Source organism: Aptenodytes forsteri, unplaced genomic scaffold, assembly GCF_000699145.1.
Source record: "Aptenodytes forsteri isolate BGI_AS27 unplaced genomic scaffold, ASM69914v1 Scaffold145, whole genome shotgun sequence".
In the NCBI taxonomy this organism is placed as follows: Eukaryota; Metazoa; Chordata; class Aves; order Sphenisciformes; family Spheniscidae; genus Aptenodytes; species Aptenodytes forsteri.
Genome location: NW_008795122.1, coordinates 887688 through 905422, shown reverse-complemented (window position 1 = coordinate 905422; position 17735 = coordinate 887688). Strand labels below are relative to the sequence as shown.

Sequence of the window (17735 nt, the reverse complement as noted above, 5' to 3'; positions counted from 1 at the left end):
CTCCAGCTGTGCCCTCTTGCTCTAATAGGGTTAAAGAGGTTGAGTTCCTCCAACGCTAAGTGGAGAGAAAATCTCAAGGTGATCAGGAACCGTGCATGTAATATTCTTAATTGTTCTGTGCATCATTAAAATGTTCATGCATTTCATGCACTTCTGGCTGAAAATTGCCCATTCAGCTTTAACAGCTAATTACAAGAGCGACCAGGCATTCACATGGCACACGCATGCTTATTGGATATGACAGATGGATATATCCGGACCTCTGATTCATCATTTTATATTTCCTTTCTGAAAGGCTATGTTATCACTGTGCAAATAAACTGTAATTCTGCCCCAGGCCTGACTGCTCACAAAGGAAAAAGGAGGGGAAAAAAGCACACCCCGTGTGCACCTAGGCAGCTACATAGCATGGGCGCTAGCTGCAAACACCGGAGGCTGAGGAACCTCTGAAGACTGGCTTTGCTGTAGAAGGGCTGCTCACTCCTTGGAAACAGGAACAGAGGGGACAGATTTTGTGCTGTGCCTCCAGCAGACGCAGCACAAAAAGCGCAGCTCCAGGGGACGCAGAACAAAGGTGGCTGCAAGCCCTCTGCGCCGCGTGACTCTCGGCTGTTGCATGGGCCACTGAGGCTCCTGACACACATTCAGGCAGTCACAGTCTGCTCTAGTTGAACGTAGGGCTCCCCAAGAAGCCCAGCTTTGCCGTCCGCAGATTTGGAGCTGGCATGAGGAGCTTCATTCCCTCCGCCACCTTCTCTGCCCTTCGCATCGGGGCGCAGCCGCCACAGGGTCCGTGACGGGTAGCATCGGTTTGGTGTGAGGGTGGCAGGCTGCTGGGCAGGACCCCCACCCTGAGCAGGAGTGGCCCCACGGCTTTTACCTACATAGCGACGACCTGAGTGATGGAAACTCACTGGGAACTCATTGCCAACTGCTCTGGGAAATGCAGGGCATTACCTGTATTTCTGTATTAACATAGATTTTGCAACCCATTGAACAAAATTTTTAAAAATGTTTTCCCTTTAGAGAGATCTATGCCTTTTCTCTAAAAGGTATTTTATTGTAATGGAACAAAAACTTGGTCCACTGGAACAGATATTTTCAAACCACTGTGTCTAAAAAAAGAAACTTCTCTCCTGAGGGAGGAAGAAGATGCGGTTAGCTCCCCTACTTCTTCAGGATCAGAAGAAGAGCTGAAGTCTTGTCCACAAGGTCCTAGGTGTAACCAAATCCTCCAAATTTGCAGGAGTCAGGAACTTTTAGAGATTATGCAAAAATATATACTGGCCCCATACGTGGGCAGACATCACACACCCAGCTGACATGAAGATGGTTTAATTACGTTACCAAAAAATGCCCCATGATTTCAATGGGAATTTGTAAAAGTAAAGACTGAGTCGTGCATAGTATGGAGCCCAGCCATTGCCTAACCTGCAGAAAAGGGGTGATATAGTCGTAGACATATAGTTCTGGAAGTATCTTCAACTGATCATCTCATCCATCCTTCTTAAGTCTGATGGGAACAACTATAGTTAGACTGTCGCTTCCTGAGATTTGCATGGACAAGGCTCAGAAGCCATTTCTGAGCACACCAGCTTCATTCCGGTGCAGCCTGTTCCAGTGTATGGTAATTCTTAGAAGTTGGGGGAAAAAAAATTCCTAATATCTAACTTAAATCTCCTTTGCTGTAAATTATATCAATTATTTCTTGTCTCAGAAATAGTGGATGTGGAGAACAATTGATTATCCTTCTTTTTATAGCAGCCTTTTTAACATTCCTTTTTATATCAGACAACTAGTCTCTTTTCAGTCTTCTCTTTTCTGAAGTAAAAAATTTCCATTCCCCTAAGCTCACTGCGGAAGTCGTGTTTTCTGAATCATGTCTCTCCCTTGGACTCTGCGAAGGTGGCTGCCCCTTCTTAAATGCTCTGCTGGAGCATTTCTCTATGTGAAACCAGAGCAGCATCAAGCAGAGTGGGATAAGAATATCTTATAAACATGTCAAAACGGGGTGGGAATAAATAGGCATCGAACTAGCCAAAATGTTGATTTTTTTTTTTTTAAGCCCAGAATAAAATTGGGAGTGAAGTTTCTTCTGCATTACACATTTTTTCTGCCAGTTGTCCTGTTTTGACCTTTCCTGTCCCCAGGAGGTATGTACTGACAACTTCTATTGTATTAAAACAATCTGGTCCTAGTTAATCAATGAGCAAGGCTTTTGGTCTCTACGAGGCTACGTGTCTGCGTTTCCTCCTCTAAATCGTTCATGCTTTTTCTGTTTTGATGTTCAGCCACTCCATGAATAAACTTCTGAGAAAATTGCTTACCCTCTCTGTCAAAGGATAGCATCTTGCATGTTCCAGTATCTTGTGGGTCTGAGTTTTCCCTAAATAATTGTTCTTACTCTGGCTTGGATTTCAATTTAAAAAAGTATTAACCCGATATTTACTCAGCATTGACAGCAATATACCATTCATAGGATTTTACGTCCTGAGGGTAAATAGCTCGTTCCCTTCATTGTCCATTAAAAACAAATACAGTTTGCGCCCTTTGTCTATTCCCTTAAAAAAAAAAAAACTTTGCTATATTGCCCACCAGCGAACATTTCATTATTTATTGTTTAACTGCTGTTTCATACTTGGCGTAAAAGATGTAAAATAGGATGTGACTACTAGAGGAATAATTATTAGTGGTGAACAGGAGAAAAAGCCCCAAAACATCAGTGGTTGTGGAAATGCTATTTCTCATTCGGTGGCGTTCGGTATCATTAGCCATGATAGCGAACCCTCTCAGCCAGCATGGTGAACCCTCGCACCATGAAGCACTTGTAATCGTTCCTCTGTGGTGCTGCACCACGGAGAGATACCATTTTCTAACTCGTTTCTATTGTCTTGAAATGAGATCTACAGTCTGCGGACGCGACCTCTTGAAAGGAGCTCCGTGCTTGATCATCCTCATCGTATTTAACTGGGGTTTATAGTGTCCACTTGAGTCTACTGACACAGTGGGTGAGGAAATAGAGAATTAATCTTCTATCGCATTCCCTTCTGTAGAGAAATTTCCTAATTAAACATAGCAGAAAATTTCTTTAAAAGTAGCAGGAGGAGGAGAAAAAAAAATCCTTCCTCTATTATGGACATGGGCAATATTAATTGAAAAATTGCAATTTATTCATGCGAAGCTTCTAACTGCCTCATGTCCGCAGTGATTTCCCTAACATGGAACTAGCTTCGCCCCCAACAAGGACTTGTGTTAGGAAAATAGAAGAACGTACTATAATTACCGGTTTGCTTCTGGTTAGTTTGCTTCGGCTTTTCTGTTCATATTTATCTGTGTTTCCAAAGTTGAGAAAAATCCCTTGATAATTGCCTCTTCTCTAAGATCTTCTCACTGTGGCAGTTGTCACACACACTGAGAATTTTCCATTTTAATATTCTGGTCTATTAGCCGCTAAGAGCACAGATAAGATACTGAGAAATGAAAGTCCCCTTTTTAAGCATTTTTGTTTTAAAATGACAACTTTAAATGTATTGCTTTATTTAGAAAGAAAAATCTGAGTGGATGGCATGATGGGTAATGATATGTAAATGACCATTCATGCATGAAAATCAGGGCCACAGTTGAATGTATTAAGCAATGACTGATATAATCATTATTTTGGATTTTGCATCTGAAGAGGGGGGATTGCGGATATCAAGTGAATTGCATATTTAAAGAAAACATTCATGTGTGTGTCGAATAAAGAATGTTTTCGACATTTTTGCGTTAAGTATCCTAGCGTTATGCTGTTTGGACTTAAATAAGGTCAATATGTTGGGTTTATGCTTTTCATATTATCTCTGGCTCTCACTTTGGCAGATCCTCCCTTTCCCTGTTTGTGCAGCATGCCATCGGAGTGCCAAGTTTGTAATGTCAACTCTTTTCAGCTCCCTGTAATGCTTTTATCTACAGAAAGCTGCCTACTGCTCACATGGGGGGAGAGCTCAGGGAAAGCCAGTCGCTGGCATTTTAAAAAATATGTAAAAATTCATCATCGCTGCGATCCCTTTGTCGCTCTCACGCTTACACGTGCTTCCCGCGCTAGCAGGGTGGTGCGGGAAAGTTAATGCTGCAGGTCTCGTGGAGCTGCGAGGTCAAGCCAGCAGCCCCCATCATGGGTTGACACCGGTCCCTTTCTCCACGCATCACGGCTGTGACCGGGGTGATTGCTTAACTGGCAGTTTCTCTTTCAAGGGTCCGGGGGGCTGCTGCGGGGCTTGGGGCCGTGGCACTGGGGTCACAGGTTGGGAAGGTGAGGGGCAGCACACAGGCACCGATGCTTCGTATGGCTGTTCATCCCCCAGCCCGCACGCTGGTGGTGCTTCTGCTGTTGATGTTACAGACAGGGAAGCGGGACCTTAACGTGGGCTCAGAGCGCAGCTGCTATTCAATCACCTCTGTAAATTTATAAAATTTGTATATGTAAGTATATGCCTATTCTGAGTAGTGCTGCCTAAGCGTGAGCTACAGATGCTTTGTTGTGGTGACCAGGGGTGGCAGGCAGCAGGAAGGCTGTCTGAAGCTGACCCCAAAAAATGAGGGAAGTGTCTGGGGATTATTGTCCGGGAGGTGACAGTGTAACTCACTTCTTTGCTTCCTAGCCAGAGCTCTGCAGCTGCTCTGCTTTTAAAGCACCGCTTTCATGAGGAGACTGGTAGTCAAGACTGAAATAAGAAAAGGGTGTCGTATCGGTAGATACTTGAGACCGTGATGTTTTCTTGTCTCATCTCATTTTGTATTATGTACTTTAAAGAAAAAAGAAAATTCCATTCTGGAATAGGAATAAGCTTCTGTTATACAATATCTACATTAATGGATTTCTTCTATCAAAGGTGTTACTAAATATAATTAATGCATCTCGAGTTTGGAGAACATTATGCTAAATGTCCATGATACATTCTCTGTCCCCTTCGGCAGTAGCATATGATCAATTTTGCTGCTCTGTCCTTACCTAATTATTGCTGTCGCTAATGAAGGGAAGTAGAGAAAAACATGTCTTAGTAGGTTAATAAGCCATCCAGAAAATTATATTACCATGATCAATCCTTAACGATTATGGTTTCTCATAATATTAGATCACCTGAAAGGTGTTTTTCATAGGAGATGGGAGGGGAGGTAGACATCATTTTGCAGCCATTCTTCCAGGTGTGCTCTTGGTTTTTGGAGAGAAAAGCAGTCAAACTTTGGCTTGGGAGTTTTGACTGCTGTTGCAAACATTGATTTACTTAGTGGAGCTGGTTTGTTTTATCATACAAGCATCTGAAAGGACAGCAAGTATGGGAGATTTTCTACCTTTCCTCCTTCCACAGATATTTGTGGCACTGGCTTTCACCTCGGCTGATGGTGTGCGTTCTGTGTTGCTTCTCATAAGTTTTTGTGAATAAGCTGGCAGTCTCAGATCAGTCTGAGCAGCTTCCAGCTGACGTTTTCTCCCTTCCTCTCTCCATGATGATACACCTTCATTTGCAACCTAGTATCTTGTTTAGCATCTGTCAGGATTTCTTTCATTTGTTTGTTTTTTGTCTCGTTGATGCTTCTTCAAGTACCTGTGTACACCAGTACTGCAGCATACTCAGGACATGTTTATTTTGATGAAAGCATTTCTCTTAGAGCATGTCCAAGTCATTAAAATGAATAGCAGAGGGGAATGATCCTCAAACATCAGACTTATTTTATTTTATTTTATTTAAAGATTTTCCCCAAATTAAACTGAATCACAATCCTCCCTTTTAATTTGTTAATTACACTCTGCAATGGTAATGCAATCAGTGAATATCGCTAAAGTGTTTGTGTGTGGGAATCAATATTAATGAGAAAGAGCATATTTGCAAAGTCAGATGCATATCAGCTATTTGCTTTGCATCCGTCTGCCAGTGCACGGCTGCTCTAAACTTGACCCACCTGAGCCGTGCAAAGAAGTGCCGTTGCAGGAAGAGAAGGGGGAGAGTCCCTCCAGCTCATTCACTCCCTATAGTCCCTTCTACATTTTCCATACCTGGGGGAAGGTATGGAACAGGGTGCGCTGCCGTTCAGGTGGGAGAGGCCCACATTTTGGGCAGCACAGCCCTCGGAGAGCTTGAGCTCAGGGGCTGCGGTGCCTTGGCCAGAGCAGAAAGTCAGAGCTTTCACAGCCTGCCTGCCCTGACTGACTTCGCAGGTGACAAAACTCTGAGCGAGCCTATAAAGGTTAATCACGACTAAGTGAGAATGAAATCTGGCATTTTCCTGCTGGGCTTCCAATTTTCTGTATATGCAGTGTACTGAAGCTAAGTGAGATTAAATGTTTAAACCTTTCATGCCATATGGCTCCCCCTATATCATAAACACATCTGTAAAATTATACTCAGAAGGGCAACATCATTCTGGTGTAAATGGATTCAAATCCATGCTTCTCCACTGCTCATATCAAGGCTGAGTTTGATGTGTCGCATTCAACCTGTTTGTCCTGTTAGTGGAGGTCTGGGAGGTTTTTCCCTACACGGTCACATAAATTCTGGGTGACAGCACAAAAATAGATCCCCAGTTTATCCACAGACCTGGCCCGTGGAGGCTCCTTCTCCTAAATCTTTGCCACCCTTCCAGGAGTGGCTATGCTACTCATGAACTCCCTTGCCTTTCTGCTAAGGCTATCAGCAGTGCTGCCAGTATTTGTCATGGTTTTTGTACTGCAGACACAACTATTCTACTGCATAAACCATAAACCGAGGAGTACAATAAGCCAGTAATGGTGCTACTCACGCAGTGCCTCAACTTCCCAATAATAATGGAAATAAAAAGGAAAAACATAGTTCAACTGATTTTTTTCCCATTTGTCCTGAAAGGTCATCTTACTGCTGGACATTTTCATGCAATTAACTGATGCAGTATGTTTTTGTGTTTGTTGAAGAATAGGGTTATATAAAAGACAGGACCTATGTTGCATAAATATTGTATCTCCTCCTGCAGGACTTAGAAACTGCAGTTGCCCTCATCTTAGCTTCTAGCAAGTTCCTTAGATGTCTGCACTCCTGTGCACCCTGAGCTACAGCAGAGGCCCAAGGACTGCCTAGCTACAGGCTTGGGAAGGCAGAAATACCTTTACACATGTCAGGAGGGATATTTTTACAACTAGCTCTGAGCCGGATTTTCTTTTTTCTTTAAACAGAAATTCTCACTTATAGAGAAAGAAGTAAACACAGGGATGAGCCCTGGTTGTGCAAGTTTAGAGGATCAGCTCAGCGGTGACAATTGCAGATCAGGGAGTGCTACTGCGGAAATACTAAATTCTTCTGGGGCAGGAGCTGTGAAGGGGGATTGGGGATCGTCCTTTGCATACAGGCTGACCACTGAGCTGGTGGAGGAAGAGGCAGGTAAGGAGCCATCTATCATGGCTCCCAACCACGAGGGTACAACCTGGCTGAACATGGTTTTTGACTGCCAGTTTTGGCACCTGACGGAGCTGCCTCCTTCTGAGACCCCATTGCAGAGCATGATCTTGGCATGTGTCTTCTCAACTTCTGAGCTCTGGAGCTGCACCTGCTCTGCACCTCAGGTGTGTGTAACCTGAATTATCACCCAGAATAAACAGAAAGGAGTATAACATGGAAGAAAAGCAGAGTGGGAGAAGAAAACTGCGCTCCTCTTGTTGAATTCAGTGAAAGGTAGACCCAAGTCATTTTTACTGTAGAGCCACTTTACACTACCCTGATTATGTAAATGGGACATAAAGTAAATTGGACTTTCACTCGCTCTGACACTCCCTTCCATTGCCAGAGTGATTTACAGAAGCTTTAGTGTAAATTAGAGCCAGGACCAGTGTCTGCAGTCCGCATTTTAGGATTTAAAACCAGTCATTTCCCAAGATAATTGTGGTGCAGTCAAGACTAGGAGCAGCTTCCTAAAATTGGTTAATACCCAGATTTGGGTTTCTTCAGTGGTTTAAATGGACTGGCATATTATCTCCTCTATAGTCTGCCTAAAAGATAGATTTGATGTCTGCGAGCAAAGACATGAAATTGCTATAGGCTTCCACTCTTATAGCCTGCCACCTGTTTGATTTATGTGATAAGTGATCTCAGATGACCCTCCAAGGCACTGAACCATTAGAGAGTTATGTTGCACAGCGATAAGAAATCTTCAGAGATACCTAAATATTCTTTTACCACTGGGAGTTTCATCTGTTCTGGAATAAAGAACATTTTTATGTATGATGTTGCTATCTTGCTAGCCATACTAATATTCAAAAGGATACACAGACTTAAATCAATAGCAAAGTGACAAAGACCTTAAAACTGAAGTAGTCACCAAGTGGATGCTAGACAGCTCTTTTAGGTTTTATCTTTGTTCCTTTCATTCTGTTTCTTGAAAGATGAATAGCTGTAAGGGTTCACATTCAAGTCTTCTGTTAATCTTTCCACCAGGTAGGAAGCTGGCAAAAGCACCCTTTCAGTGTGGAAAGCCCTGGAAAGTCATATCACCCATTTGGGACTTCCTTATTGTGGGCTTTGTGAAACCATGGGTTGGATCCTTCCTTATTTTTTTCACTGAATTTCTCTAAATTTGGTGATCCAGGTTCCTCTCTGCCTAGAATGAGCGGTGTTTAGAACCTCTGGTGGGATGCGAATTCTTGACAGAGGTCAGGAAAAGCACAGACAGGTAATTTCTGTGGTTTACATCCAACTGTAGCATCTTCCCCTGCAGAGGAAGGCACTGCTGACCCATATTCCTCCAACTGAACCTATATCTAATGCAGTATTTGCTCGATAGAATTTGCTGTAAGTGCGATGTTACAGCATGTATATAGTCCATATGTTCCATCCATCAAATTATCTTTGCATCATGTGTTTAGTGCATCAAGTATAAGGTATCCAGCAGTAAGCTCCTGTTTCAGGCAGGATGGGATGCAGCTTCTGCCCAGACATACAAGAGGAAGAGGAGGGGCCAGAACCAGTCCCTGCTTTTCAGCAAAGCCCGAAGATGCCGGGGCTCTTTGCAGGTCCACAGGGAGAGGGTGTTTGGCAGTCCACAGAAGGGATGAAGAGGGTTTCGAGCCTGTCCTGCTCCCCTCCCTTCTGGCACATAGGGCTAGCCGGCCACAAGCGGCTCGCACTTGACTGTCCCCCTGAGTAACCTTTGATGGCAGTTTTTCTGACAAATAAGAAAAGCGTTATGATATTGGGCACTTTCCTGGACTGCAGCTTCCCATCTCCCTTGACACAGCGCTGAGGTTTAATGATCTGTGTGGCCAGGCAAGTCAACCTGAGGGAGGAATCAGACATCATCTTTTTCTATTTCTCCTTGATCCTGAAAAATCTTCTGGTCCTTGCAATTAGGACTACAGTAATCTCCTTCCAGGCTCTTTAATAATGGCCTTGATTGGTGACCTGTCGCACTGCATCCATCCAGCTGTGGGCATGTCCACTTTGTTGTTTTGTTCGCGCTGTTGGACATATTGAAATACATGAGAGCAGGGACTGATGCCACAAAAGCTTTGGCAGCATCGCAGGCATGTTTTTACAACAAGCTGTGTCTATTCCTTGAAAATTCTTCTGCAAGGAAGCGATCTCTCTTTAAAATTAAATTAATGCAAGGCAGAGATGAGTAGTCCCCACGTGCTATTTGGCTTTTTACTCAAAGCTGTTTATGAGGGGAAGCTCTTGGCAAAATTTAAATGAGCCTCCTCTTCCTCAGGCTGGCAAATACTGTCAATGCTGGTCATTGTACACCTTCATAAATCTGCAATGTTGGCATCCCACATACACCAGGCAAACATCAAATTTTGTAGGGGGACCGCACAAGGGTGCAATAATCACAGCTGTTTCATGTCAGCATTCAGAAAGCTTACAATAGGGTTTTATTCAATGAGCCATTCCTTTTGAAATGCCATTAGAGATATTTGCTAGGAGAAACTGGCCTCGACTAATCATGTTTAATTTTTATCAAATGCACTGTGGGAGCAGGAGGGATATGCATGAGACAGAAACAAGCAAATGGTGTTTTATTTAGAATAAATAAACTTTGAGTAAGAATTGAATCCATTCCCTCCTGGCCATGGTTGTACAAATACAGGCAGGTCCCTACAGAGGTCTGTAGGGGGTCATGTCCTGACTTCAGACCCAGATGCTCTTGGAAACCTGCAGTTGCGCCCACTGAAAGGGGGGAACTGCAATCAGATAGATGCAGAGGAGCAATGCTGTTCCTGTGAAACCATTCCCGTCCCATCCACTTTTAGCCACGATAAATGAGGTTCAGAGGGTGTGAAGGCTACCCATCTCACCAGGGGAGGCCTCTAGGCCCCTGGACTGGATGACAGCTGGAGAAGGCTTCTAAGGTTTGTAAGACGTTTGCTGTGCGAAGTGAGAGGCACGCAGCTTTGCATGGGCCCATGCCTCTCCTCACAGCAGTAACACCTTGTCTGCAGGGCTGCCAGAGCTGCTCCGTGCTGGGCCTTGTGTTAGGATAATGGCAACTGAAAAATTTGGGGCGGTGGGGAAAAGAAAGAATCCAAAAGAGAATGGGAAGTAAGGCATGACAGGAAGCAAGACAGGAGGTAAAAAATAAAGACAGAACTAGAGAGAGCAGCAGTCCTTAGTAATAATGTGAAACAATTTTTATACTATTTATTTACTGAACTCAGGCCACTTCCCAGACACTGTTTTCTTGCACTAATTAGACTGTACCCAGGGCAGAATCGGAGCGTTCAGCACAAGGTGTGGGTGACCTCAGCACAGGGTCTTGCACAAGAGTAAGCTGTTTCAGAAGTGCCTCTTTCCTGTCCAACATAAACTCAGTGTTGCACAGGACTGAAAAATCATGAATCAGCCCTACAAAAATAATTAGTTTTTAAAAATCATAAACTTGATAGTTTCTGGTATTTATTATACTCACAAGCTTTTTCTCCACAGCCCTAAAGCTTAGACGTACCTTTCAAAACAAATATACATAGAGACTGAGATCCTTATACATTGAGATAATCCCCCAGCTGTGATTTTAAGAAAAAATATAACCTGAGAGTCACAGTCACAGGAGAAATATGAGAGCTGGAAAACACTGCAAACTGAGTCTGACTGGCATCAAAGCAGTGCTAGGCTGTATCTACATGGTCTTTAGCAAGAAGGTAAGAGCACATTTTATCAGCAATCTGAGCTGGCTGAGAATGGCAACATGGAGGTACCCAAGATGGGACCTGAAGCAATATAAACACTGGGAAAGGCGGTCTGGTTTCCTGGGCAGCCAGCTCAGGTATGGCACAACCCTGGCGCTGTTAAAATAACCTGCCTATCGATAGCGGAGAGATGGTTTCAAGGACTGACCCTTGGTGGTATGGAGAGACTGATCAAAGGCCCATTGGCGTGAAGGAGAATATTTCAGGTCTCCTTAAGAAGTTCTGAGTTGGGTCCTGAGCTGGGTAGAGACACTGTTTTCTCATGCGGTAAGTAATTTCCCCAGCGTGTTTGTGTGTGTGAGAGAGTGCAAATTTGTATTTATTGAGATGGAGCCAGACGGTAGGAGTAAAGCAGAACAAGGCATGTCAGAGTTTGGATTTATTACCCATACGGTAGGCCATTTTCTTTTCATTCTGACCATAATGCTGTTCTGAGCCTCTGCCAGACTTCGAGAGCAGAGTCATTCGTGAGTCAACCCCCTGCTTCGCACCCTTCATTTTTCTCACTTTGCAGGTTTTGACTGAGCTAATGCTTTCAGGAAAAAAGACTTATTGATTAGAGTGAAGTCGCTTGCAGCATCTGGGCTTTTATTGGTCGAGTTTGTGAGGTGTTTTTAGCCATTTAGTAGAGGTGCAGGTAGTGTTTGTTCTAACACATTTAGTAAATTCTGCTCGCTTCTCTGCCCTGGTTTCTCAGAGCTTTCTCGCTTCATCCACTTGTCTTGTCAGCTGCCCAGAGCAGTCCTCTTAGGACTGAAGCATGTGGCGAGATTACCTCAGCTGCTCTGAAGAGCATTCTTCTCCTCCTCCGCATTTTAATTTGCACATTGTCTTTCATTCCAAAATACAAAAATGGCCATCAACCCTCATCTCCACGTGATTTTTGTTATTACCTAGATTTTATAGCTAAAAACAAGTGGATATCCTGTTAGGATGAGCTAGAGCAAGCTTTGTTTGACGTTCTTCTTTCAACAATAGCAAGGATGTCCCACCATGAGGAGTCAAGTCAGAATCAGGGATTGTGGTGAGCATGCATCTGATCACGTCAATCAAGGAAGACTGCATAATACAAAAAACAATCATAACAAATCATTATAGTCATATTTCTGTCTATTCAAGTGTGTGGTAATGATGTTTTATGCTGTTTCTTTGTTGTGTTCTCCAGTATAGTTAAAATATATTGGATAAGAATTATTATAATAGTGTTAGTAGTCCTACAAAGCCACATGAAAACTGAACAGACACTCTCCTGAGTTTGCCCTGTTGCCTTCAGAGGCATGTTAGCGAAGAGAGATTTGTGTTTAGCCAGTGTTGCTACCTAATTCTCTCTCTCCCTTATGGCTCACCAGCTCCTCTTTCCACTTCCATTTACTCCTCGCAGTGTGGTCCGTCAGGCAGGTTATATGCATGTCCCCTGTGTCACTTAGGAAATAGGTGACACTTTGTATATCAGATCAAGACTGTGAGCTGCTGTGCATATTCTTAACCATCCCATTGGAGCTGCTTTTCTGGAAATTTGCAAAGAGTTTATTTCTATACTGCCTTTGACACTCGTCGAGCATCTTTGGAAGACACTGAGCAAGTTATCCAGAAGCTCGAGCACAGAGATTTTGGTGTCCATTTGCTAAAACAGCTAAACGACCACTCATCAACTCTTAGTAGAGCAAGAGTCTGGGAAGCTGTGTGGATAAGGTCATAGCATGATTTGTTGGGGTTGTAGCACCTACAGAAGACTCGACTCAAAGAGATCGAAGTGTAAAGAGAAAGTAGAGGTGTCTATGGCGGGGGGACAGTTTGGGGCTTTTAGTTTTCTCTTGATATTACAGGAGATAAGCACAGAGTCAGACCAATCTTCGGATGATACTTTCAGTCTGTTTTTTCAGCTATGGAAAGTAAAATGTCTCCAGAATGGTTTCTTTCTTGTAGGACCTGCAAGCAATACAGATATTCTTGAAATCACAGCTATCTGATCTGAGTGCAGTGAGAACGCCAGAAAAGGACCAAATGATTAAAACAGGAGCTGTTGTGGTTACCACTGTCCGTTGACTCTATAAATTGTGTGTAGTGCCTTCCCAGCTAAAGAATTTATATTGCTTAGGAGACTGAGTCTCTGAAGTGACTTTCAGATAATATTAGTGACCTTCTAACCCATGTTAGCACATTTCCTTGAACTCTGGAAGTTGCTAATCTTGCTAATACAAATAGGAACTTGCAGCTTAACATTTCTCAGTTGTGTGAGTAATAAGCGGTGGGCTTCAGCGATTAGCTTCCCTGGAGCCCTACTACGTTCCTACGGGGCCTTGGTGTTAAACCTCAACAGTTGCTAACATGAGAACTACGTAACATGCATGAGAAAAAGAGAATCATACTCCTTTTATTTTTAGAAGAGGAATCCAGAAACCGGATTATTTTTGCTAACATTTTTTTTTCAGTTGAGATATGAAAGCAAGCGCAAATCAGCAAGTGCAGCAAGGAAAAAAAAGGAAAAAGAGTCACCTTAGAAAATGAGCATCCACTAGTCCTCAAGCTAAAAAGCAGCAGGAAATATTGGGAAAATAAATCTTTCTAAGATGTCCAGATTTATCAAAGCACTTATCTGCACAGCATGGAGAAAACAAGCCCCTGTGTGTGTCAGTCCTGGGTGTGGGTGCACATGCCAGTGTGTATGTTTGTGTAGGGAGAGAAAACACACCTTAAGGAAATGTAAATAATAATATTATCTGTGGTTACTGAAAAGAGAAGGGGAGAGAGAGAGAGATAAACAGCTGTCTTTTTTAATCAAGACCGCTGCATGCTTGGACATTTAATGACAATGTGCACATTCATTATGGAAATCTGGATACAGAGCTTCAGAAAAATATGAAGGAGTGACCTATTATTTTCTAGTAGAAATTAAGAACTGCACTGTGCCTTAATGTGGATGTTCCTCTCTAAATCAGTTTGTTCTCTTCAGAACACTCAATCTTTCCAGTGCCTTTAATGACTTTAGTTGTTTTATTCAGCTTGTGATGTAGAACTGTGTGAAGTCCCTGGTCAAACCACACCTGCTGGACAGTTACAAATAGAAACATTACAAGGAGGGAAAAAAAAATAGGGCATATGTTTTTAATTCAAAAGAAATATAAGGAAAGTGATTTGCAGAATAACAAAATAAAATAAAAAAACCAACATATGAAATATGGTTTCACCCTCCTGAACTGGAGCAATTGTTATATTCCTGGTAGGTGAGGAGTGCTTGGCTGTCATAAGAAGTCTTCTGCCATAGGTCCCGTTGTACTTTGCATACAGTCATTCATTACAGCTCCCAAAGTATCTGCCAAATATTCTGCTCCCCTTTCACAGATGGTGAAACTGTGGCACAGCAAAGCAGCGTGACTTGATAAATCTAGATCATGTGTCCTGTCTAATATCTTAACCACTGGAAATTCCCTGCCAAGATTGGCTGTCAAAGTTACCTCCTCAGGAAAAAAGATTTCTAAATTTAAAATATAAATGAAACTCAGCGAAAAACCCAGGCCTGGATGCAGCTGCAGAGAAGTGGGGAGGAGCTGTACAGCAGCATGAGCCTCCCAGTGCTGTTGGGTCAGGATCACACACGTGGCGCATGGAGATGCTAATGGTGTGAGGACACAGCCCTTGGACACCCTGTCCACCTTCGTATGTTGGCTCTTGCAAAATATGAGCCTAAAGAGTTCCTCAGTCATTTAAGGAAACAGAAAAACCACAGCTCAGACCCTCCCTACAAAACCTGACAATGCAGTAGTACAGAAATCCAGACTATGTTTTCTGAGTTTCCCCTTTGGTTTTTTGTACAGGAACTTTGTGGCTATAAAGGTGAGCAAAGTTCTACAAATAGGGCAAACGCCTCTTTTTTTCCTTTTAGGATCATCAGAATGCTCATCATAGGTAATTTTTTTTCATTTAAATATAGTCTAAATTCAAGCAAGACTGATAAGAAATTGCTGCGGCATAGCTCATACTTAAACATACCAACACTTTCTTTGACTACATTAAGTCTCAGGAAAAAGCTTCTGAGACAAACCATCTACCTTAGGTATTTCTGTGGTCTATATCACTGTAGTATCTAAGCATATCATGATCTTTAATAAACATCTTTTGACAGAAAATGGTATTCTTCCCATTTTACACAATGGGAAACAAGACAGAGGTTAAATAACTTGTGCAGGATAAGAAAGCAGGCATTGGGGTCACACTTTCTCTTTTAGGGGCAAAAGCCCTTTCTCCTCCAACAACTTTGTGAAAGCTTGGGACTATTCTTTCTTGAATAAATGACAAAAGCAGCATATTCAAAGTCAGAGCACTCCAACCCAAGAGCCTCCAGTAACACCCAGGTTAACGGGGTCTCGTGCAGTGGATGCACAACATCAGGCAGGTGATTTGTCCCATCAGTATCAGTGGGGCTACTGACACGCTTCAGCGTGTCCACCAGCCTTGGCAGGTTGGACCCAAATGTGCAGTAAGCCTGCACCACAGTGCTGACTCCAAATGAAAGGATGACACTGCAGAGGCTGTTTATGCAGATAACATCAGTTAAAGCTGATTGATACTGGGTTGGTTTAATTATTCTGTAACCGGCAGAAGGATATCACTAGGTACTGTGTCTTGCTAGAAAGCAGCACCTATTGAAAGATATCGCAAGGTGCTCATATACTTCAATATAAATGTAGATGATGTTTCTTTTGGATCTTTTAACAAACCCTCTGCTTGGTGCCTACCTTAGTGGTCTCTCTCTCTCTCTCAGTATTCAACTGTCAACATTTTTTCGCAGTCCTCTTATACCCTTATTTTTATTTTCCTCTCAGTCCCTTCACGTTTTTGACTTAAGGGCCAGTTACAAACCTTACACAATTGCAGACAAGGGTGTTGACTTTCCTGGGTTTCAGATTTAACCTATGCTGGAGACCGTCCCCTCCTCTGGACAGCACTAAATCTTTCCTGCCAGAGATAACTAGACCTTGGGGCTCATAGCTGTACTTCTGAAGAGAAGAATGTTTTGCCTTTGGAATGGTCTAGATTGCACCACACGGCAGGTAATTTCAAAACATTTTCGAGGAAAACATCCCCTTGGGTCTGTCTCAAGGCCTTCACCTATAAAGGACACAAGGCAGCATGTGATGCTATCAATACACCTCCATTATTTTCCCCAGGAACAAAGCAGTGAGGCTTGGTGGTGACACAACCTGCCCGAGCTGCAGCTTGAAGGGATCATTGTTTAAGTAGAAAAGGAAGAGGAAGGGTCTTTCTCCAGTTTTCCTTTTAACTCCATAATCCAGGGAATTTATCACAGACCACCGTGGAAATCTCTGTGTTGGCCCCATTCAAAAACCGTCTGTTGGTCTGTGAGCAGCGCATTAAGCTGATGCCATGAATAGATTTTTCTAGAGAGAGGGAAGTGCTTTGCTGCAGTGCTGTCTTTACTAATGTATATTCTTCTGCTTTCCATCAAACAGTCAATGAAGGCTCAGGTGAAACCAATCAAAAAGAGACATCGACCTGTGACATTTGCCAGTTTGGGGCAGAGTGTGACGAAGATGCAGAGGATGTTTGGTACAGTAACTTGGTCTACTCTTCTATTTTAATGAATGTTTTATTATTTAAAGGTACTGTGGTTTAGAAAGCATTAAAAATATTAGATACTCAATTTTGTGCACTCAGAGATTCATCACACAGTGATTAAGGTGGTTATTACTCTGAAAAAATGTATAAAACAGTCTGGTTTATAATTTTGGAACATGCACAATTTAGACAAAGTCTAGAAACACAGTTATCCATTTTGTTGCTGTTATAACTTATGTTAGTCCATCTGGGGTTTTACAGCTTTATACTTTGGTAAAAATAGAATTGGGAAAAATAATTGACCTAAAGCTTTTCCAGTTTAAAAGTATCATTAGTATTATCATCAAGTTAATTCATGTGTGGCATTAGAAATGCTGGGAAATCTGTCTCAATTTTTCCTAGTTGCTGGAGTTGAAGACCTAACCCTCAAATGTTTGAAATAATTAGAGTGTACATTTAGACAATTTTCTCAATGGAAATTGTTTTCTTTTTTATTTTTTAAAAGAGGTTTCAAAAGTAAACATTTTTTTTTATTATTTTAAACCTTAACCACATAAGCTGAAGAGAAATAATTCTATCTACTCAGAATATTTTTTTAAATTTTTCATTTTGCCGAGAAACTATGCAAGCATATATTAAGTCAACTTTAAACTAATCATTTCATTGTGATTTTGGAACAGCCAATAGATCAAAAAAGCCGCTATTCACAGAGCTGTACTTCTAACACTGCCTTCATGCCAAGCCTCATATTTCTGACTAAGTAATTAATACAAATTTAGAGAGACAACAAAATCATGCAAATGTTAGAGCTGTTGTCTGGATGATGCTTCTGAAGCTGTGGGCTGGTGGTAGCTAAGGGATGGATACAGAGACTGGGCAGTGAGTTGTCAATAAAGCAATATTGCCCAAACTCTAACTTGGACTGTAGGAATGGAGTAGAGAGAGAGGTCAATGGATGAATGAGTGAATGAATGGT

General features: G+C 42.4%; 1 protein-coding gene across 1 annotated transcript in view; it reads left to right on the top strand.

Annotated features, from left to right (window-relative positions):
* TMEFF2 (transmembrane protein with EGF like and two follistatin like domains 2) overlaps positions 1 to 17735 on the top strand; it is a 136784-nt gene that overhangs the window by 63897 nt on the left and 55152 nt on the right. The window contains exon 5 of the mRNA XM_009277167.2: positions 16654 to 16750. Within this exon, the coding sequence (XP_009275442.1) occupies positions 16654 to 16750 (97 nt within the window). The remainder of the gene's footprint in view (positions 1 to 16653; positions 16751 to 17735) is intronic.